A 22,962-nucleotide genomic window follows, 5' to 3' on the forward strand; every position below is an offset into this window, starting at 1 on the left:
GAAATAGACATCTTTTCTTGGATGCCTACTTTGGTTGACCAGTGTACTATAACAACTTCAGCATGCTATTAGGTTGCTGCAAAAGTAATTGCAGATTAAAAGGTTAAAAGTAATTGCAAAAACCACGATTATGTTTGCACCAACCTAGTAACTACTCCATGAGGTGGGTTCTTTTATTTCCCCCTTTTTTTAGATGAGACTTTAGCAAGATGATGTCGTGTTCCGAGATAAATATGGGCATTAACACGGTAGAGCTGCATTTGAATGTGGGTCCGTCATACTCAGAAGTCTGGCTTCCTAAGTATCCTTTCGTTTCTCCCAACATGGAACATCTAGAAATGGTTTACCACTAAAATAGTATTTGTTGCATGCTTTAGGCACAGCACAGTCCATGGCTCTTTAGAAAGAACAAGAGAAATAGAAGTTAAACAAGGGTACTTGCCTGTAAAACATCTCTGCAATTCAGGTGTTTACTGTGGAAGGCAGGATTATGCTATTCAGCATCAAATACTGATGACTAACAAAGATCTAACATTATGTCACAGGTAATAAGAACAGTAATTCCCAGTTCAGGGACCAACTTAGTGTTGATATCGTTTTATTTTGCCTAGTAAGGATATTAAAAAAAACAACTACTCACATCTATTGCCATCCTCATTTCAGAGGGGAAAAACGATAACACCAGACAAAAGGAGGAGGGATAAAGTCGAAAATGGAAAGAATGTATAGAGGACGTCGGCTATCTGCCCTGGGAGGCTGACTGTGGGCCCTGTGGCCTCCAGTGGGATTCAGCCATCGGGGCAAGGCACCTTACCAAAGAAGTGAAGAGGGAAGAGTGAAAGCACGTATTTATTCCCTGTTCTTTGCTGTGAGTTTCCTCCAGGCTGATGGGATCCCTCTAAGGAACAGTCCTTGCCTCTAGTAGAAGGATCTGCTCTCATCCTCCTAACCAAACCCTTCCTGCTTTGACCCTTTGGCCTAGGAGTGATGATAGCTCAGATTACTGTACTATCTCTCTCTTATGGTTTTTTTACATCCCACCAACACCTTTGTCATTAGTTCTTTGTAAAGCCACCTTGGATTATCATTATCTAGTCTATGTATTTCCTGTTGGAATCCTGGCTGATACAAGGATCGTTCTTTAAAATCTGACAAATTTAGCTTCATGAAATGCTCATTGTGTTGTCTTAATTTTTCTTATTTCACCTGTGACCAGTGAAGACTTCGTCTTTTTGACCCACATTACCACTCTGTTTTGCCTGACTTTCTTGGACTTTTGATAAGCAACCACATACCTATAGAATAAAACCTTTTTACTTACTCCGTAGCTATCCTTTTAGCAGAACACACTACAGTGTAACAGGGAAAGTGATTGGGCAAACCAGTAGGTGTCATGAATAGCAGGTGTCTGAGGGAGGCTTGAAAGCAAGGGAATGGCCAATCCAGCAAGGCCCAATATGGCACTTTCTTCCACTTGCCTGAGTCCATTGGTGCAAACCCTAGGCATACATGCCTAGCCAGAATGGTTAGAGCACAAGCTGATGTGGTTGCCACTGGTCTTTCTAAATGTTGACACAATAGTTTTTCTTCATCTTAAGTTTATATCTTGATGAAAGTTTCCCACTCTTGTGGAACCACTTGGACTATTATTTTGGTTTCACAATTTATGTAGCTAACATCACCTATTGATGTGTTTTGTGTTCCCAAATGTTATCACATTTTAACTGCTACAAAGAACATTTTTAAAATCTATGATGTTCAGGGAAAACTGAGGTGAATGCCATGTTTTCCTGTTCTAATTCTACCCCATACCTGCTAACCTCTATAATATTACATTTATATGTTTTTGTCCTTTGGACTCTATTAACATAGTTGAATATAGCTCTCCTCAGCTATGATCTATTATTGGGTACCATATGGTGTTATAGGGAACATTCCATTAATGTACTTTCTCCAGAGGAATGATATACTTATTAATAGTACTGTTTTCATTCAACATCATTTTATTATATGATTATATTTGTTATACATCGTTTCATCACTGTTCCAAGAACCTATCAATGACATTAAATGAGGACTTACTGTATTAATAAAGATATAGGTTCAGCCATGTATAACAGAGATCCAGAAAGAATTAAAGTTGCTTAAATAAGTTAGGAGTTCAGAATCTCTCGTGTCACAGACTAGAGGTAGGTGGTTCAGGGCTCGTGTGGTGATTCTGCTCCAAGAAGTTATGTAGGGACCAGGCTCCTTCCATCTTTTTCTCCTGAGAGATTTACCCTCATTTGCTTGGTCCAAAGGCATGCCTGTTCCCTTTGAGAGCATGGCCTGGAAGTTGTACACATCACTAATACATCCCATTCGTTCAAACTTGGTCACATGGCTGCACCTGGTTCAAAGGGAATCAGGGAAATGGTGCCTTTATTTTGTACCCAGCAATTTAGCAGTTTTTTGTAAAGAAGAAAGGAAGAATAGATATTGGGGGAAAGTGAGCCACAGTTGGGGAGTGTTAAATTCCCCTCTGTCAACTAAAATGTTTTCTTACACATAAGCTAAATGGGCTGTAAAGTTCCACTGAGCTTGAGTTGTTTCTGAGACATTCAAATTGACAACAGGGGATTCGAGTCTGGTGCAATTTTTGGAACCAAACTGTAGAATGTAGTCATGGGCTAACAGGTGAACATTAGAATTCTCATGGAGAATGATTTCTTTAAGGAGTGTTTTGCAGAGAAAGAAGACCTGGACCTAGACTGCATCTAAGTATGTGTTTCCTACATTTTCCTAGTAGGGAGATGGAATAAAGAAGAAAGGAATTGAACAAACAGAGAAATATAGGGGTGGTAGGTGTTGGGTAGGGTCTCTTGAATATATGCATGTCTTATGAGAAGAACCACTGACCGCCTTTGTTCTGGACTGTCTTTTCAAAGATGTTTATATAGTGAACAGCCTTGGAACACAAGCTAGTGTCTTCCTCCAGAACAAAGAGCAGGTAAGCATGCTTGCTGACCAGTATTCAAGATTTGGGTTCCCTACGTTTAGGGTCCTTGAATGGACCCTACTGTGTGTACAGGTATTATATAGCCTTTTTTGCATCTCTTTTTCAGCATTGGATATTAAAGAACCAACACAAAGACTGATACTACAGCTATTGCTGTGAGCAGTAAACCATCCTTTGTCTCTGACTAGAAGTCTTGTGTCCTTTGCCAGCATCTATGAAACTGTCAGGTTAACTTGTAAGTTTGAAAGTCGAGTAAAATCTTAGACTCTTCACAGTTCTTAACAAGCCGGAGAGTTTTAAGTCAAAGGTAGGGGCTGTTCTTATCAAATGCTACTAAGAGATCAAGGAAAATGAAGAATAAGAAAAGGCCTTGGTTTAATACAGTGGTTCTCAAAGTTTTTGGACCCAAGACTCTTTACCCTCAAATTACTGAGGATCCTAAAGATCTTTTGTTTATGTAGGTTATATCTATTGGTATTTACTCTATTAGAAATTAAAACTGAGAAATAAATTACTTATTAATTCATTTAAAAATAAAAATAATATTCATATGCAAAAAAATGAATGCCTCGCTGACCCTCACACCTTATACAAAATTAAGTAAAGTAGATTATACTTCTAAATGTAAAAGTACAAAACTTTTAGAAGAAAACATAGCATAAATTCTTCATGACCTGGGATTACACGAAGAGTTCGTAGATATAACAGTAAAACTACAGTCCATAAAAGAAAAAACTGATTGATGGACTTGATCATGATTTAAAACTTTTGCTTTGTGAAAGACACTGTTAAAAGAATGAAAAGACAAGATATACAACGGAAGAAGATATTTTCAGACCACATATATGACAAAGGACTTGTATTCAGAAGATATAAAAACTCTCAAAACTCAACAGTAAGAAAACAAACAACCCAATTTTAAAAATAGGCAAAAGACAAACACACACTTCACCAAAAGGCCATACAGATGGCAAATTAGCACCTGAAAATTTGTTCAACATCATTAGTCATTAGTCATTAGGGAAATGAAAATTTAAAACATGATGAGAAACCACTATATGCATATTAGAATGACAATAATAAGTTAATTAACAATGACATACCAAGTCATACCAAGCTGGCAAAGATAAGAAACAAATGGAACTCTCAGGCATTGCTGGGGCGAATGCAAAATGGTACAGCCACTCCGGAAAACTGTTGGACAGTTTTTGCACAATTAAATATACAATTACCCTCTGACTTAGCAATCCTTCACCTAGATATTTACTGTGGAGAATTGAAAATGTATGTTCACACAAAAACCTGTATGTGAATATTTATAGCAACTCTATTTGTGATCACCGAAATTAGAAACAACCCCGTGTCCCTCAATGGATTAATAGATAAATAAACTTAGTGACATTCATACCATGGGATACTATTTAGCAGTAAAAAGGAACAAGCTATTGATACATGCAGCAACATGCATTGATCTCAAAGGCATCGTGCTTGCGTGAAAAATGAAGTCTCAAAGGTTTCATACTGTATGATTCAATTTATATGACGTTTTGGAAAAGAGAAAACTATAGCAAGAACACATCACTGGTTACCTACCATGTTTTAAAACTCAGAACTATACTCCCAAAAAAGGAAAGTATACTGTAAGTTAATTTAAAAACTAAAATTAAAATGGCAGTACAAACACATTATGTAAAAAAATTACACATTTTTATGAAAATTAACCATATTTTTTTAGAAAATTAGTAAGAACAGTGGCATTGTTTTACATTTTTGTAAATCTCTTTACTATCTAGCTTAGTAGAGATAACTAGATTCTCATATCTGCTTCTGAATTCACTACTTTACCATACCATATGTCATGTAGTCTCTGAAAAACCCCACTGTACCCTTGAAAGAGACTAAGAGTGAAAAAAGGAAATAATGTCTTAGTATTATTATGATCATTGTTTTGACACTGTGGACCACCTGAAATAGTCTGGAATTTCCCAGGGTTCCTGGACCACACTTTGAGAACCACTATATAATAACACTGTCACAAATTTTAATCATTTTCATAGCATCTTGGATTTTTTTTTTTACCATACCCACATGTCCCCATGTTTATTTAATGGTTTTATTTAAATTGACCCATTTCTTAAATTTATTTAAAGAGAAAACTTTCTATGTCTCCTATAAATGGAAAACCAGGACCACTTTCCCATAAATGGTAAATAGCCATAAAAATAAAGAAGCAATAAGTAACTTAACATTTGGGGGGAAAAAGTTTACCCATGAACCATCTAAACTCATCTCTGCATGGCCCACTTTGGAAAACGCCAATGCAGACGAGTAATGATAATGATAGCTAACTTAGACATACCACTTCACTTACGTTACCCGATTTAAGCCTCACAATTACCATGAGAGGTAGATAGTATTATTATCATTTTTAAAACATTTGTTAAAAAAAAATTGAAGCACAGGGAAATTAAAGAAGTTGTCCAGTGTTCCATAGTGAATAAATTTCAGGGCTGAGATTTGAACCCAAGCAGTCTCCAGAGTCCAGAAAAAATGCTGTGTTGGCAGATAGGAAACCTGGATTCTTGTCCAAGTTCTACCAGAAGTTGGCACTTGGAAATGTCACTGAACCATATCCTTTTCCATAAAATGAGGGGTGTGCATTAAAGCAGGGTATGTAAGTTGAAACACTGGGTGCCTGCCTATGAGGCCAGGCAGGTAAGGGAAATGTGGAAGAACATAGGGAGTGGTGGGGATAATGGTAAACTAGAGGCCTTGCATTTTGTATAATGAAGGCAATTGCTGTTCAATTTCAACTGTTTTTTTATTGTTGGTGGTAGGTTTTTGTTCATGTTTTGTTTTTGACAGATATCCTTTTATTTTATAAGAGAAGCTGAAAGTCTGGATACTTTGTGTACAATTTTCCAAGTTTTAGAGCTCTTAGAGAGGCCAACCATACACATAGGCTGGCTGATTTATGACTTCTTGACTAAATGATCTCCTCTGACTTAGAGGATTCTATGATTGAATAAGCTGTTTTTATAGAGTGGTAGGAACAAAATCCAAATTACAGAAGTAGGCAGTTTAAAACAATGATGAAAGGGGGTATGGACTTAGAAAGTGTCTCAACACAGCTTACATAAATATTGATTGGGAGCCAGGTTAATTGAAAAGCCAAGGTACATTAATAGAATAATAACAAAGTGTGTTTCTTTGTGTTCCTGTTGTGTTGTATTAGAGTAAATCAGCAATATTTATCCAGTGCTAATTCTCAGTTTGGAGAGAGCTAATATAATCATGAGACGAGCTTATTCAAATTCTTTTCTTAGACATAGAGACTTGCCCAAGAATGGTATTAGCAACTTTAGTCGGCACTTGCTCAGAATAGTAAATACAAGCATGTGATTTATGCCATTGTGTATACAAAGTAATGATTCCTGAGACATTTTCTCTATATATGTTGGCTGTTTTGTTTTTTGGGGCTGGCTTGTTATTTCCCCCTCCTCCGCTTATCAGATTTCCTTCTCAATCCTGGCATTTCACAATGTTGTCGGGCCAGTTTCTCTGTGAATCCACAGTAAAATATACTGGTGGTTGCACAATTAATCCAAACTTGGGTTTATGGTTTATGCAGGTTTATGTAAATTCTTGCATTTATTGTTTTTTTTGTTTTGTTTTTTTGTATTGTATATATATATATTCAGAAGGTCTGTTTCAGAGAGAAAAGGAGGGAGGACAGAATCTGTGGACTGAATCTTGAAAGATGGGTTTATTCATCAATGACATCATAAGGATTGTATTTTCTCTTGGTTAATAAACTATTTGCTTGACGGGTGTTGTAAGCCAGCCAGAGCGAGTCATGCCATTTCTTGGAAATGATCTGAAGCAACTGGTAATTGAAATGATAATCATTTGATCAGAGTTACAGCTATTTGAAAATAACACTCATCTCCAAACTTGACTCTTCTAGGGAACCATATTTGGTAAAATTGTTGCCAAATTCCATCTTTGCTAATGTTAAGACTTGTATACCTTGATAATTATTATCCAGTATATTCTAAACTTGATTTCTGGTGTGCTCTGTCCAGAAGCTGTTATATGCTTTGAAATAATACCCAATGTGAATGTTTATTCTGACATTTAATAATCACCATATAATAGCTATAAATGCATGACAACTATAGATCTTTTATTTCAAGAGGACAGTATAGTGAATCTGAGTGAAATCTTTGGTTGAAAAGGTATTTTGTAATATGGCCCATTGTTTACATCAAGTATTGAAATATTTTTTCTTGAGCAGAGGATAAAAACAGTTTCCACTTTGTCTGCCATTTAGTGGAAGTTCATATTTAATGGTGATAAGAAAAAAGGTTCCATTATGGAAGTTTTACTTTTCATTTCTGATAGAGTATTTATTATTTTGCTGCTGCCTAACAAACTTTCTTCTCAGAAGCAGCTTGGAACTGGATGAGGAAAAGTGTAATTTTAGATCCTACCTTAAACCATTTAAAAAAACTAAATCCAGGGCTTTTTATTGTGTGAAGCTTATCTTAATAAACCCGTTTTTGTTTGCTTTGGAGTAGTGTGTGTGTGTGTGTGTGTGTGTGTGTGTGTGTGTAGGTGGCGGGGGAAGGAGGAAAGAGTCATGTTTAAAAGCAAAATTAGCCAAAATCACTTGTGAATTCCTTTTGTTTAATAGCTTAGAGACATCTTCCTGTTGTTGTTTGTCAAGAATATTTCTAAGATTTTGTAAGCTTAGGGGTTTTCACAGCTAAGCTTTCTTCAGAAATGTGAAGTAAAAGAAATGGAAGAAGTCAGTTCAAGTTGAAATGTCAAATGCTTCAAATAATTTAACTTAAAACCTAGTGAGATGATCTTCTTAAGCCTTTTGCAAAAAAATCTTTGGGGAACAGAGGCCCTCCTTTGCTCCACGTATGGACATCTATTAAATATCTTGCTGGATTAATTCTGAGTCCGAAAAGTTGGTTGTTTCCTGGAAGCAATTAGAATGCTTAAAATTCAAATTTATGATCCATAGGAGAAACTTAAGTTTCAACTACTTTTCTTAGATTCAAAGGCTTTCTCCTCACTCGCCCTCTCGCCTCTTACCCCATATGTATTAAAAGAAAAAAAATCAGTTCATTTCTCAACTTACAAAGTTTTTAAGAAACATGAGAATGTGTAAGTTTCTTTCAGTGGGAAGCACATAACATTTATGAAGTATTTCTTTTGGGATTACATCACAGTTTTATTTAATTTTTAGGACAAAAGTTAAATTCAATATTTGTGTATAAGCCAAGGGAAAATGTACCATAAACATAGGAATTTTGGGGTGAGTCAGAGTTCCAAGAATCCCAGATTTACTTAGACCATTTATATAGAGACAGGCTAACCATTAGTCATCTAGTTCTCACTTTTTGCTTTTGCAATTAATTGCACCTAAGAATTAGCTTTCACCCAAATGATCAGATAGGCAGAGAGTAGGCTTTGGCAACTAGCATTAAAAATGGCTATTAGAATTATTGCCCAATTTGTGTACACTTTCTAATCACATAACAAATATATCTTATAAATTATTCCTCAACTGGACAACTAGCTGTGAAAAACCATTGAAATGAAGTGAGTGATTGAAGATTTCCTGTTACTGAGAAGCACATTGTCTGCTTGCGTAGGGTTAAACCACGCAAATGGTATTTCAAATGGGCTTTGTTGAAAATTTATTATTTATCTCAGAACGACAAAATAATGTTTTTTGTTCTTCCCCAACCACCTTTGGTAGGATGAAGTCATCGCTGTTTCCGAAAAGGTGATTGTGAAGCTTGAAGACCTGGTCAAGTGGGTACATTCTGATTTTTCCAAGTGGAGATGTGGCCTCCAAGCTGGGTCAGTGAAAACAGAGGCCTTGGGGAGGAATGGACAGAAGGAAGCTCTGCTGAAGTATAGGCAGTCAACCCTAAACAGTGGACTCAACTTCAAAGACGTTCTCAAGGAAAAGGCCGACCTTGGTAAATATAATTTGTACTTCTAAATCTAATGTGTGTTCATATACAGTAACCTACATTTTTTTGTTGTTGTAGATTTTTCTAGAAACCCTGACGTTTGTATGTGTGTCTGTGTTTCTATATATAGTATATATAATCCTGATATGTACAAGATTATATATATTTTATATTTGTGTTTGTGTGTGTGTGTGTGTGTGTGTGTAATTTGTTTAACTTCAAAGGGGCCTGGCAATATGGACAGACAGATGACTAGGTGTGTAAGGGATAAATTTTACCTGTTGGATCATAGGACCTTCTATGTGTGGAGCCCTGTACCAGAAACTGGGTGATATAATATGTGGTCTTAAGCAGTTTCCAGTTGGTGTTAAGGCATGAGATTTAATTAGAGCACCTAAAATTGAATTAATGAAGAGTTTAAATATTTGGTCTAAGTAGATAGTATGCCATCTATGAATACCGTGTTCGAATTTCATATTTTATGTTGGATGAAAAGCAAAAGCAAAATAAGGAAGAGGGATGAGTTACTTAGTGTGGAGCAGGAGAGCAATGTCGGAGCAGGGAACTGTTGGTTGGCGACTCATGGCTTAGGTTTCCCTGAGCTTTTAGCATTTAGTGATCACCATCAACTCTATATATTTTTTTCCTTTTCTTCCTTCTCCTCTTCCATTGTAACTTTAGAGGAGAACTTGTGATTTGGAGCAGCTATTCTAATTAGTGTTTGAATCCTGACTTTGCTGCTTAGTTAGCTATGTGGTGTTGGGCACCTAATTTAACCTCCAAGCCTCAGTTTTCCCCTCTGAAAAACATTGGAACTTTGCAGAGTCACTGTGAGATAGATGTAAGATATGTAGGATCGAGCACAGTGATTGGTGTATACAAGGGGCTCCATAATTAATTCTATTGCTTTTTCTTAACACTTGGTTTTGTAGTGACTTTTTTGTGTCCTTTCCTTGTTTTCTTTTTCCTTCTGTTTGTATCTCCCTGTGGCATTCACTGACTTACTCTCCTAACATTGCTCAAGACCATAGTTGTTGACCACTGAGTTAGATGAGTTTATTTCCTCTTTAGGCAAAGAGGAACTTCACTTTTAACATATTAAGGCATCTTTTTCTTTCATTCTAACACAATGCTGATTTTCATAGCCCTATTTCATGCCTTAATATGACAACTTCCTGTTTTTTGTTTTTTGTTTTAATCTACAATTTAACTATTACAACAAACGTAGACTATCTTAATTGACATAAGGAAACTGAATAGCACCATTTACTAACTGGGTCTTTCACGTGATTCTGGTTTGTGATGAGCTGTGCTGTGTTTTGGGAATAGCATTAATATTTGCTTGCAATTTGAGTTTAATGATCAACTGTTTCCTGGCATCTTTTGGTAGTTGTCAGACTGTAATATTTTGGACATGGCAGCCTGATTGTCATGTGCACATTTAAAGAAAATCATTAATCTAGTGGTTTTCCTTTTAAAGCCAAAATAACTTTTTTAAAAAAATACAAATCTTCCCATATATTCCATTGCACCTCTCAATTCTGTGAACACACAATAACTAGTGTTCTAACATGTGATAATGCTGAATAATACATCTGTTTTGTTACTTTCCGAATGTATGATCTAAGTTGTATCGCTATTGTCTTGTTTTCCTTAACATTAAACCCTTTCTTTTGTTTGTTTGATTTTTTTTTCAATTATGGAATATACTGTTACTAATAAAAAACTAAACAGGAAACCCACGGGGGGACAAAAGGATGTGTAGATGGTTAAGCTTGATGTCACACACATAAACAAGAGTATTTATAGCAGGGTTGTTTTGTGTTTAAAATTGATAGTTTATTAATGAACATGAAGAGAAACCTAATCTCTTAATTCCATCAGAAAAATTAGAGGTTTTGATCTTTCTGAATTCTACAAAATGTCCATAATCTACATTTTGAATAATTGATTCCAGAAGAAATTGGTTTATAGTGAATATTCAAAGTACTTAGTGGTTTTTAAATCTAGTTGTTCATCAGACACACTAGGGGAATTTAAAAAATAATACTGATTGCTGAGTCTGCTTTCCCAGATTCTTCATTCAGTAGGACTGCGGCAAGGCCAAGGAGTGTTTGCTGATAAAAGGCATTCTAGGTAATTATAATTTTGGGGGGAGGCGGGAGGGAGCATCTCATTTGGGAGACAGCTTCACATTAGTGTGAGGAAGGGAAAATAGCAACAGGAGATTTGTTTGGGAGGCTCTCCTCTGCTGAGCAAGAAACACCATGTACTTTTTCTCCTTTTTTTAAAAATGTAAAATACCCCTTTAAGGATAGAATTTGGGGCCTTGAAATTCTACTCAGTTGGTATGAACTGTGGGGAATTTGAGACAAATAGCTTTTGTAATTGGAATGCACACTGTGTTGTAATAATGTGGAAAGAGAAACAAAAAACTTTCCTTAATGTAATGAGTTTCCATTATCTGCTTGATCTACGGTTTACAAGTCTACATTGTCAGGGTTTATATTGGGGAGACAGGGGGTGTCATTTGCTGTACGCATTCCTGTCCCAGCAACTTTCTCTTCAACCTCTTCCCTTTTCTGTCTGCAACATCAAAATATTTGTTGTCTGTACTTTTCTTTCTACACAGTGGTTTTCTTATCTCCCTTTCTCTTGGCCACACTAAAACCACTTCCAATACCACATTGTTAATGGAAGTTCACACACTTATTAGGTTTTTCCTTCTGTAGAACCCTTCCAACTCCTCATTGTTCTTACCAAAGAAAGAAGATGAACTCTGAGATTACTTAAGACCCCCCTCTTTTTTTTTTCTGGTGGAAGTAAGCAAAGAATGGAAAGATCTCACCTTTCTGTGGATAAAGTAAAACTCCAATATGTTATTTTTTCAACTGAGCTATTTCATCACGTTAAAACATCAAAAATAACAAAATAATTAGGTTGACTCTTAAAGAAGGGATTTTTACCATATAAAAGCTAAAGAACTCTTCTTGCTCGGTGTTTAGGTAGAATAAATTCTCTTTAATCTCAGTTTGTGTCACTTCCTGTCTCTCTCTGAATAGCAAAAAAAAAAACCAAAAAAGAAACCAACAAGAATGTTCTCACAAAAGTGTGACTGCCAACAAATTAATACTCCACAAAGAAAAACTCTGCCCCAAATGGCAGCTTCCAATAACTGCTCTGATTCAAGTCACAAATCTCGTTTTTTAATCCTTTTCCCCTTCAAGGACAATATTTGCAGATGTCATATTTGCTTTTTTAAAAATCTCTGGAGTTTTCATTTAAGATTCCAAATGACTGGCGACTAAACCTACAGATCTAGGTAGTGGGAAAACTAATAATCTTAAACGACACTTCTGAGATGAGGCCTTCCTCTTCTTTGTCCTTTTCAAAGAAAGAAAGTTCAATATGAAACCAATTCAAATTGTGACTTTACTCAGTGAGATGTTTTACCTTCTTTCAGACAGTTTCATAGTGAAGTTTATACAAAAAAATAACTATGTTAAAATACAAGGGTTAAGGAATGTATTATTCATAAGCATAACGAACACAGGAACCTGTTTTTCCAGAAGAATCGGGTTGATTAAATCATTCACTACACAAGCCTCCAGTTATTTATTTTTGTCTTTAGAATTACAGTACTTAGCTTTTGTAATAAAGTGGACTTAATACCCATATTTGGTATGGCAGTTGGAAGTAACCAAATAAAGAATTATTTTATTTTACAAAAATTTTAGCAACTAAGGAATATAAACACTATCAGTTAAATCTCGCAAACTTGCATTTTTTTATTCCTAGGGCTATAGTTTGAAAAAAAATCAAATTATTTTACATAACACTGCTTCTTACAGAGTTCCTTTAAGTGAAGTATGAAAGCTGCAGTGTAAGCTTTATTGGCCTATAAATATGTCATTATAGTTGGACTACATTTATATGCTTTGGATTGTTGTTTAAGCCAAGAAAATATGTCTCTACAGGTTGACTTTTTATTGAAACCCTTTGAGGCATACAACAGAATGTATTTTAGGCCAAGGTTATTAAAACAGCATTTTCATTTTTTTGCAGCAGACTCATTGTCAATTATGCTGCCATAAACTGTCTGTGGATGGGCAGTTATGAATGGCTTCATCTCCAAATGTGTCTTTAGAAAAAGAAAGAAAAGATAGAGGAGCCTGAGCTGAAATCGAAAAAAGAGACCAAGAGATGTGGGTGTGGGTATGGCTGAATTTAATGATGGGGGTTCCCTCAGTTCAATTCTGTTTCTAAAGTCTTATCAGATAGAGAAAGAATGGCTTCCCCTGTCCCTTCTGTTGCTGAGACTTTTAGTGTACTCTGGGGAACAGACAGCATGGTGGTGTTGAAAGAGCAGTAGATGGGACGTCAGGAGAATCTAGGCTCTACCTGTAGATCTGTCACTCACTGGAGAAATCACTGTATGTTTACAAGTTCAAGTATGTTTGCGTATAAAATGGAGAACAGTGTGTACCTGGCCTTATTAGATTTTTGAGAAGATCAACTGAGAAAAAAAGTACTATCTCTGGGAGTATTTATACTGAAGTGTAAGACAGTATCATTATGATAGTATTACTAGAAGGAGGTTCTCTGTGACAGGGAGCTACACAGTACAGTGTTAGCTTATTTGTTCCTCTTGAATTTTCCTAATCACACGTTCTAGTGATTAGGGCAGTGTTTACTCTCCATTCTATCTGCCTCAATAGAAGACTATCATTAACATTCTTCAGATCTTTGCTTTTATTTACATAGATTTTATTATATATAAAATATATAAATATGTTTTATGTATTTCTTTATATAGAGATATATATTTATATTTTATATAACCTTTCTCCTCTCAAAAACTCTGTCAAAATAAGCTGGGCCATAAGTGGCCAGCAGTGTAACTAACTTCTCAGGTTCTCTTACTTAGAAACTGACTTTGTTTAGAAATTTTTGTTTAGAAATTCTGGAGGCCTTGTATTCAAATGCTGGTTTGGGATCACTTTTGACTTTGATATGTCAAGCTTCTTCCTGGGATGTGGCTATGGGAAGGATTCTCGCTCTGTGTTGAAGAAAACAGTATAAATGTCTCTGACAGTTTGTCATAATAAGGATTTTTCACCTGAGACATCTGATGAACTTATTAGGATTGAAAACATGCTTCTTACGAGGGCACTCTTTTTCTTCTTTCCTTCCTTCCTTCCTAAATGTAAATTTTGTATGTGTATTAAACAGTTTTGTGAGGGTATTTGTTGCTTATGTTTTAACTTCCATTGCCTGGCTAATTTTACTATTTTCCTTATGATAGAAACTATGGAGGTTTCTTAGATGATACATTGTTGAATTATTCTATTCACAAATATTCCCTGCAAAAGGGCCTCTTCACTGAAACAGACTTGGCCTTTATAGTATCCCTGAGTTCAAAATAGAAATCAGTTACATATGGGCCTTATCAAAAATTCATAAAGACACTTTCCAAAGGATTTTCTCACAAGGTTCTCTGACAATATTGTTGTGTGAACCATACTTTCTTTAAACGATTTAATCATAGCAGTTCATATTGGAGAAGCATGCTTTCCAACTGCCAACATGGCTCTTTCTTCAAGTGGTTGCTTCATGCCATTGTCAAGTGACAGCCCAAAGGGCCTGTGACAGGAGCAAGTAACCATTTCCAGGAGTCTGCATCTGAGACATTCAAAGCTTGGAACAACTTAGTGACAGGATATTTTCTAAGAACCTGGGAACACACATGGGAAGTTATCCTATTTCATGTCAAAGTTAAAATTCAGCTTAGGCATCTAATCAAATAGTTGAACATTGTCCTGCAAGAATGAGCTATCTCGGCGATTCCTTCTGGAAGGGAAGACTTTGTAAAATCTAACGGTGTGAGCCATTTAACAGCTGGTCGTCAGTACTGCCGACTAGATATTCACGCTGCCGTCACTCATGAAGCCTTATGCCAAGTTAAGACCCTTTCACCTGGAATTTCTGTTGCCTTGCGGGTCTTTTAGTATTTTCTTGCATGATGAATGCTTTTTAGAAGTCCGGATTCATATTTTCTTTTGACGATGGATAGTCAACTCAAGAGAAGATTGTAGAGTTTAAGAATGTATGCTTATTTTTAGAATTGAAGACGTCGCAGCAGAAATGGGGGGGGGGAGTGTAAGTGGGACTCAATACTGTTTTGATTATTCAGGTTACCAGTATTTACCTCTTGGATACAATGTATGAACAAGGTAAGAAACTCAGGAGCTCTTCATAGAATTGTCAGGCTGATGTTTACTCCTCCCTTTCCTTGAAACAGTACCAGATCCTCTTTATTTGACTACACATCCCCAATTTTAAAAATTCTTCCCCAGGATATGGTTTCAAAATCCCTCACCATCCTGCTCATTCATTTTAGGACATACTTTGAGTGTTCTTGACGCAAGTTTACCTTTTTACATTGTATGAGTTCATCTTTGCTAAGAACCCTAGAGCCATACTAGGAGTGGATTCCAGTGGACGGGCCATAGTGCATCTATCAAGCTTGGCACTGTCCCGGTAGGACATGACACTGGCAAAATTATTAGACTCTTTTCTAGAGCTATATGGTCTTGATTTTTCTACTCCTCAATGCAAAAAGTTATTCAGCCACTACACCTCCTGAAGTTTATTTAGTTACCTGTTTGTTTGTTTTTAACTGTATTAAATGTAGACTGTTACCTAATAAATATCATTGTCAACTAATATGGCAGGAGCCACTGTGGCTCAGAATCAGTGTTGTACCTTTTGAGCTTCTGTAGTTCCTGTAGTTGTATACTCCAGCATTTAGGGTAGAACTTGCCCAACTTGGTTTTTGCATCAATAAAGGTTCACAGTTGAATACCAGCCCGGTGTCCAGCTTGTTTAAGCTGCTCCTGCTCCGATCAAACCAAGATAAAAACCAACAAGTCTTCCCTAAATTATCATGTTGTAATTCTTTATCATCCTCCTGGACTCCTGCTGTTTTTGCTCTTTTTGTTGTTTTGTGTGTGTGTGTGTGTTTTCTGGTGTTTTATCTTGAGCATATGGCCATTACCTGTGATAAAAAGACCACGATGGAGAAGGCAACCAACCATACTTTTGTTTTAGTTTCATTAATGAGAAATAGTAATTTCACAGTGTACTATCTGTGGTGGTAACCATCTGATGGGAAGATAACCAAAAATGGAAAAAAATTCAGCTGTAGTCTGAGTCCCTTGCTATGTATGATGTCACCTTTGGTTTCTGGTTACATACCTGGGGTCTACTGGAAAAAGTCTTTTAAGCTCTCTTGGCTTCTTATAAGCTCAGACATTTCTGGTATCATAGATAGATTGGGAAACTTGAAGCAATAATTCTGTTTGCATTTGGTGATAGGAGTCTACTGTGAGGGAGAAATCCTATTGGTCCACGATGGTGTATTAAATATCTTTTGAAAAGTGAAACATTGACTCTGCCTCAAATGTGCTTTGAAAATGAGGTTTGATTCAACATTTCCCCTTTCAGTTATAGGTACCTAATGTTTTTATTGAAACTCCAAATGTTTTTTGTTTGTTTGTTTGTTTGCTTTCCACCTCTCGTCTCTTTAGCCACTGAATGATTACTGATGGTAGACCATTCTTATAACTGTTATCATGATAGCATCACTTTGGAACACAAAGCACATACATCCGACATGTGAATTGATGTAGCTTTTCCAGAGGATTTTGTGAGCAGATATTTGATTTGGGCATTTAGGCTTAATTCTCTTTAGTATTGACGCTGATTCTTCCAAACAGCTCGTTTATCTTTTAGAGTACTTTAAATGTGAGGTTTTATTGCAAAACATTAATTTTCCTTAATGTCAAAGATTCACTCCCCTTCTCTCCTCTAACATTGTGTGTTTAAGTTGGTGATTTGTACAGTTCGCTGCAGAGGAAAACTGAAGTTTGGACTTTTACCCCTTTTTAATAAATATATTTATTTAGGGCAGACTGGAATAATAGTGGGTTTTCAAAGGGCTGAACAAATAGTGCTGTCCACTGGGGGTTTTCCTAGTTGCTTCACCCTGTGTGCTGGGATGAAGTGACATTGTTTTTTCTACCTTAACATTCCAGAGCTAGACCTTGCCTTGATCTCTCTTCCTTTGGACCTCTCTAGTTGCCTTTTTGATTTTTAATCATTTCTAGCATCTTTTATATTCTCACCTTCTTTATATATTAGCTTTCAGCCTGTACCCCCTCCCTCTTCGATACCCTCATGCCTACTGCATAAAATGCAAATGTTGTAAGCAAGCATCCAGTGAACTGTTTAGTCTCAGCCTCTGTTTCTTTTCTATTAAATAACTTTCATTGTTGTTTTTCATACGACCAATGTCATCCATGTTTGTATTAGAAAATGTAGGCAATACAGACAAACAAAAAGCAGAAAAATATGTTGCTTATTTTCCACCCACCCAGAAGTAACTACTGTTAGCATTTTTATTTATCTATATGCCAGTGAATATGAATGTTATATAGGCAAGAATTCATATGCATACTCTTTTTCCCCATAAAAATGAAACTTAATATGCCCCCCCAATTTAAATGTGTACAGATGAATGTGACAATGCCTCCATGTTGTAAAATATTCTACACTGTTTCCTTCTGCCTGCATAGTGTTTAATTATAGCAGTGTGTCTATTGTTGGACATTTCAGTTGCTTCTGTTTTCCCACACACTCTATGAACTTCTTATAGCCCTTCACATATCCGTGACTATTTCCTTATACTGTACATTCATAGAGGTGGAATTGCCAGCTCAAAGTGCACACAGAATGTTGAGACAGCCTATCTTTCTACCTTATCTCCTATCCCTTATGTAAACCTTCTGCTCTAGTCTAACTAGTCTAACTGCTTGGTCTTCTTTCTCTTTAATTACATATACCCATTCCCCTGACCCCATACTTGCCAGTATGTTTTGAGTGGCTCTTTGCCTTGACCCACGCTTGGAATGACCCTTCCAGCGCTCTTACCTGTAGAAATTCTCTTTTCTTTAAAATTCAATTGAGGTCCCTGTAGCCATTCAGTTCATAGGATTTTCCCTTCTTATGGAGCTCTTATCTCACTTAGTGTCTCTACCACATTATTGAGCACCTTATTCTATAACTGTCAATATGATGCTGTATCTTTTTTTATGTGTTTGTCTTATCTTCTCAGTAACAGTCTTAACTCTATCATGTAGGCACTCTAACTTCAAAGCTATGCCTAGTAGGTTAAGTAAACATGCGATTTTTATGATCAACCTTCTCAGAAATCTCGGGAGTTCTCTGCTGAGTCTACTGGGAACACCTATGTGCATTTAATGGTTGACTTGACATCTTTGCCCACACTTCCTAGGACACTCTCTAGTAGAGGGGTTGTCTCATTGGTACCTGGTAAGAGAAGCAACATACTTGTGGTATTTAGTTTCTAAGTATTCTTGGCTTAATTCATAGTAACCAGCTATAGACTCATCCTAGGAAACTTATGGAGAGAGCTTTAGAACATGTTCAAAGCTCGTCTGTTGCCTGAGGATTTTTGGTGTTGTAGGGGTTTGTGGTGTGTGGACATTTTACATATTAATACTGGCACTTATTAATTTCTGTCTTCCTCAAGGGAATCTTTTTCATGTTTCAGGATTATAGCAATGACAAAAATGTGCAGGGAAATAAACCAATCCAGACTGGACTTGTCCTGCTTTATCTTTTTTATTATCGGCTTGTTTGTCATCTTTTTTTTCTATTTTAGGTGACAGGTTATTAAGGAGATGGTTGAAGCACAACATCTAATACTTCTTATTCTAGGCATTTGCACTGTTTTGGTCTTCACCTCCCTTACAATGATTGCTTGCTAGTCATGGTACAGGATATTCTTTCTCTACCTTCCAACTACCCATTCTACTTTTTTGGTTCACAAAGAAAGTATTCTATTAGGCTCTAAAAAAAAAATCCATGCTTCATGCCTGGTCTATTCACTCCATAAGAAATAAAACATTGTTTTCATAGCTGTGCTGATAATAAGGCAGATTTCAAAGCATGATGAAACGTATACTTTTCTAGCAGAGAAAAACCTATAGTTACCTGGCTAATTACCCATCACGTGATGGCTGTGTGTAAATATAGGCTTTTCACATGTGGGTTTCTATTCTTTTTCAATTGAGAATGATCATTTAGTTCCCATTGTTTTGTATTAATGTTTTCAATCAAAGGTTTAAAAGAATGAGCAAACATCGAAGCTATCATTTTAGAGTGGCTTCTTTTTGACCACTGTACTAAAATCTTTGTAGCATGGACTTCAAAATAAGACAACACTGGATTCAAATCCTTGCTCCATAAGCTATATGGCTTTAAAAATTGTAATCCTGCTTTGATTACTTATCTGTGAAACTTAACAATGCATGTTTTACAGGGCTGGGAAAGGTTAGATTAGATCACATATGGGGAATCACCAAGCACACAGTGCGAGCATTTCATCAAGAACGTTCGTTTCCTTTCCTCTTTCCTTTAGAAAAGTAAACCTGACAAAATGCTGTTTTCTTCCCAAAGAAAGTAAAGTGGACAATTGCAACATAAAAGAATACCAAGACACAGATAACAGTGGTATGTGACTTCATTCAGGTTAATTCACAAACATTTGAGTATCTATTATATTGCAAGGCACTGAAATTGATTCAGGGTTATATAAGCCACAATTGCAGTTTTCTAGGAGTCTGGAAAACGTTAAGCATTATTTTGAAGTAATTTTAATATGATGTTTTAAAATTTAATTCTCTAGTCTAGAATTTACCTATGTGTATTGTCCTACAAATGACCTGCTTGTATTTCCTCTGGTCACTCTTAGATCATAATTAACAGCTGATTCTAGTTGGTTAGAAACTTTGGTGCCAGGAATTCAAATTGGATATCACAAGTGAAATATGTGAATTACTCACCTCATCTGATGCTTCTCTGGTTGTGAGCTTGCTATTCTTGCAGTTTATTGGATGTGTATTGGTAGGTGTATGATGCTTGTGTGTTTGTGGGATGGTCCAAACTGGAAATCCCATTTGTCCTTGAGGTGCCTGATTTTTCCAAAAGAAACCAAACCACAATGCTAAGGCCATGGTTTTGTGTGTCATTTTCTCTTGGACGTTACAAACAAAAATTTTCAATCTACCTCAGGACAGCCTGCATTGTACTGCAGTAGCAAACATCTCCAAAATCACAGTGCCTTAACACAAGAAAGGTTCATTTTGTTTATTCACAGTTCCTTGTGGTGTATAGGACTCTACAGAACAAACTTTCCCTCTCTGAGACTGCATATTGGACTTTCTCTGTGCTTCTGTGCTCATAAGACCGGGAAAAGAGAGATGAAGAGTAGAGTACTAGCAATTAAATATTTACACTCAATAGTAACATGAAGTAACATGCATTGCTTCTACTCACATTTCATTAGTCAACAAAGTGATTCATTCCATTGTCATGTTTTACTTCAAGGAGGATATATAATCCTATAGCATTCTTGGAAGGAGAGGAAAATTGGATGTTGTGTGAACATTTGTAATATCTCACACATACCCTTAGGATAATGATAAATCTCATAGAATAATGAAATCTCAGGGTTGATAAACTAGTTAGAAAATTCTAGTGATGACACCTTTCCTGCACTGGCTACTTCTTAAATATCCTCAGTAAAAGTGTTGATTAGTTGACTTTCTAAATATTTTCAATGATTGGGAGCTCATTACTTTATGAGGCAGTTGCATTCCATCGTTGATTCATTTCTGTGTTAGAAATTCTTTTGATGAATTAAATTTGAAATGTATGGCTTATCGTATAAACTATTGTACTAATGGTGTATATTATTGCTACTAATTCTATTCTTGTAACAGAGAACAAACTAAATTTTTCTTGTTCTTGAGAGTGTTTCAAGTATTGTACATAGCTTCCCCGCCCTCTATTTTCCATTCTCCAGGTCAAACACCAACAGCCTCAATCCCACATACCTTGTGTAGCACGACTTCTACTTCCTTAATATTTCCGGTAGTCCTTACCTGAGGAATCTAAATTATTCCTGCCACTCTCAGATTGCAGCTGTATTTGTCTCTATTTAAAGAAAATAGTACTTCAATCTGTTATTTTCCATAATTTTGCATTTTATAGAATACATGCAAAAATGTAAAGCATTCATAAGTAAAAGTCCTTATCACCTCCTTTCCAATTCCACTCCTTCTCCCAGAATTAACACATTGCTAACAATTGATGGTTATTCCTCCAGATAACTGTGTGTGTGCATGAATTGTTTTGCTTTAAAAATAAGATCTTACTATGTACATTATTTTGCCACTGTGCTGTCCAGTATGGTAGATACTAACCACACGTAGCTATTGAGTGCTTGAAATGTGTCTACTGCAACCGGGAGACTGTGTTTTTAATTTTATTTAATTGTAATTTCAGTTTAAAATTGAAAACTGAAGCAGTGTTAAATTTTTTTTTTTTGTTAAACATAACTTTGTTTTGGTGACTACATGTCACTTTAACTTTAATATTGAATATTTAGCATGCAAATTGGATGCACTCTAAGTGTAAAATACACACCAGATTTCAAGAACTTAGCATAAAAAGGAATATAGATCTCATTAATAATTCTTATATTGGTCCCATGGTGAAATAATATTTTTGATATCTGGGGTTAAATAAAATAAATTATTGCAATTACATTTACCTTTTCCTTTAATTTTTTTTAATGTGGCTACTAGAAAATTTTAAATTATATATGTGGCTCATATTATGTTTATATTGGACGGTGCTGATCCAGGAGATTTGGACAGCTGTGATGTTTTGCCAACCCTTTTATTTTGAAGTGGAATCACTGTTGTATGCATGCACTGAGTACTTAAGGAGGCCAGGACACCATACTTGTTACAGAAGGAAAATGAAGATGAAAGAGATAGCCTCTCTGCCCTCAGGAGCTCATAGTGTGGCCGAGCAGACAGACACAATTAAGTTATAAGATAGAATTTAGCCATCCATCTGCATGGATGAAGGTAAGCAAAGTACACTGGGAGCGTGGAAGAAGGTTCCTGAGCCCATGTGTGGCGTGTGAACAAACCTGTAAATGCTTAAAGAGCAGGCATTATGACCCTTGTTTCTTCACCAGTAGTCTCCTATACATGGTTGTTGAATAAATGAGGAGATCCCCATCTCATGTGATCTCTCTGCTCTACCAGGATCTTACCAGAAATGAAGAATGCCATGGTCATCCCTGGCTTAGGTCTTTTCTGAAGAGCCTACTCCTCCCACTAGGAACTTAGACTTAGTTCAAACTTGGTTTTCCAGACAGAATTCCTGTGTTTGATGTTAAGTGCTGACTTTCATTATCTCCAATAAATACATAGTTGTTCATATCAAGTTTGTCTGGCAAGCAAGAGAAATACACATATATACACATACTCCTCGTTAAAATTCCTAGTATTTTGCCAAAGCACTTCCACCCAGAAAGCGTTCTGAAATGTTGAAGGGAAGATAATTAAGCTGAAGGCTCTTTCTTGATTTATTTGGATTTATAGTGTTTCATTTGTTTCATAACTAAGAAGACTTTTCATTCCTACCAATGCGTTCTCTGGTGATAAAGGGCTATCAGTTGAAACTCAAAATGTTAAGTCTTTATCCCTTCATTGGGTATCCTTGATTCATCAAAGCAATATTTTTATATCATAGTCTTAGCTTGTATTACCTACATGCTAAGAAAAAAAGTTAGCAATTTTATTATTATTATTTTTTAAAGATTTTATTGGGGAAGGGGAACAGAACTTTATTGGGTAACAGTGTGTACTTCCGGAACTTTTCCTAGTCAAGTTGTCCTTTCAATCTTTAGTTGTGGAGGGTTCAGCTCAGCTCCAGGTCCAGTTGCCATTGTTAGTTGCAGGGGGCGCAGCCCACCATCCCTGGCAGGAGTGGAACCTACCGGCAGCACTGTGGTGGAGAGGACGC

General features: G+C 36.2%; 1 protein-coding gene across 3 annotated transcripts in view; it reads left to right on the forward strand.

The window, feature by feature from the left end:
• Positions 1-22,962, forward strand: part of ARID5B (AT-rich interaction domain 5B) — a 169,422-nt gene that overhangs the window by 20,570 nt on the left and 125,890 nt on the right. For all 3 annotated transcript variants that reach the window (XM_081074019.1, XM_081074020.1, XM_081074021.1), the window contains one exon: positions 8,775-9,000. In XM_081074019.1, the coding sequence (XP_080930145.1) occupies positions 8,775-9,000 (226 nt within the window). The remainder of the gene's footprint in view (positions 1-8,774; positions 9,001-22,962) is intronic.

Source organism: Rhinolophus hipposideros (assembly GCF_964194185.1).
Source record: "Rhinolophus hipposideros genome assembly, chromosome: 15".
Lineage (NCBI taxonomy): Eukaryota > Metazoa > Chordata > Mammalia > Chiroptera > Rhinolophidae > Rhinolophus > Rhinolophus hipposideros.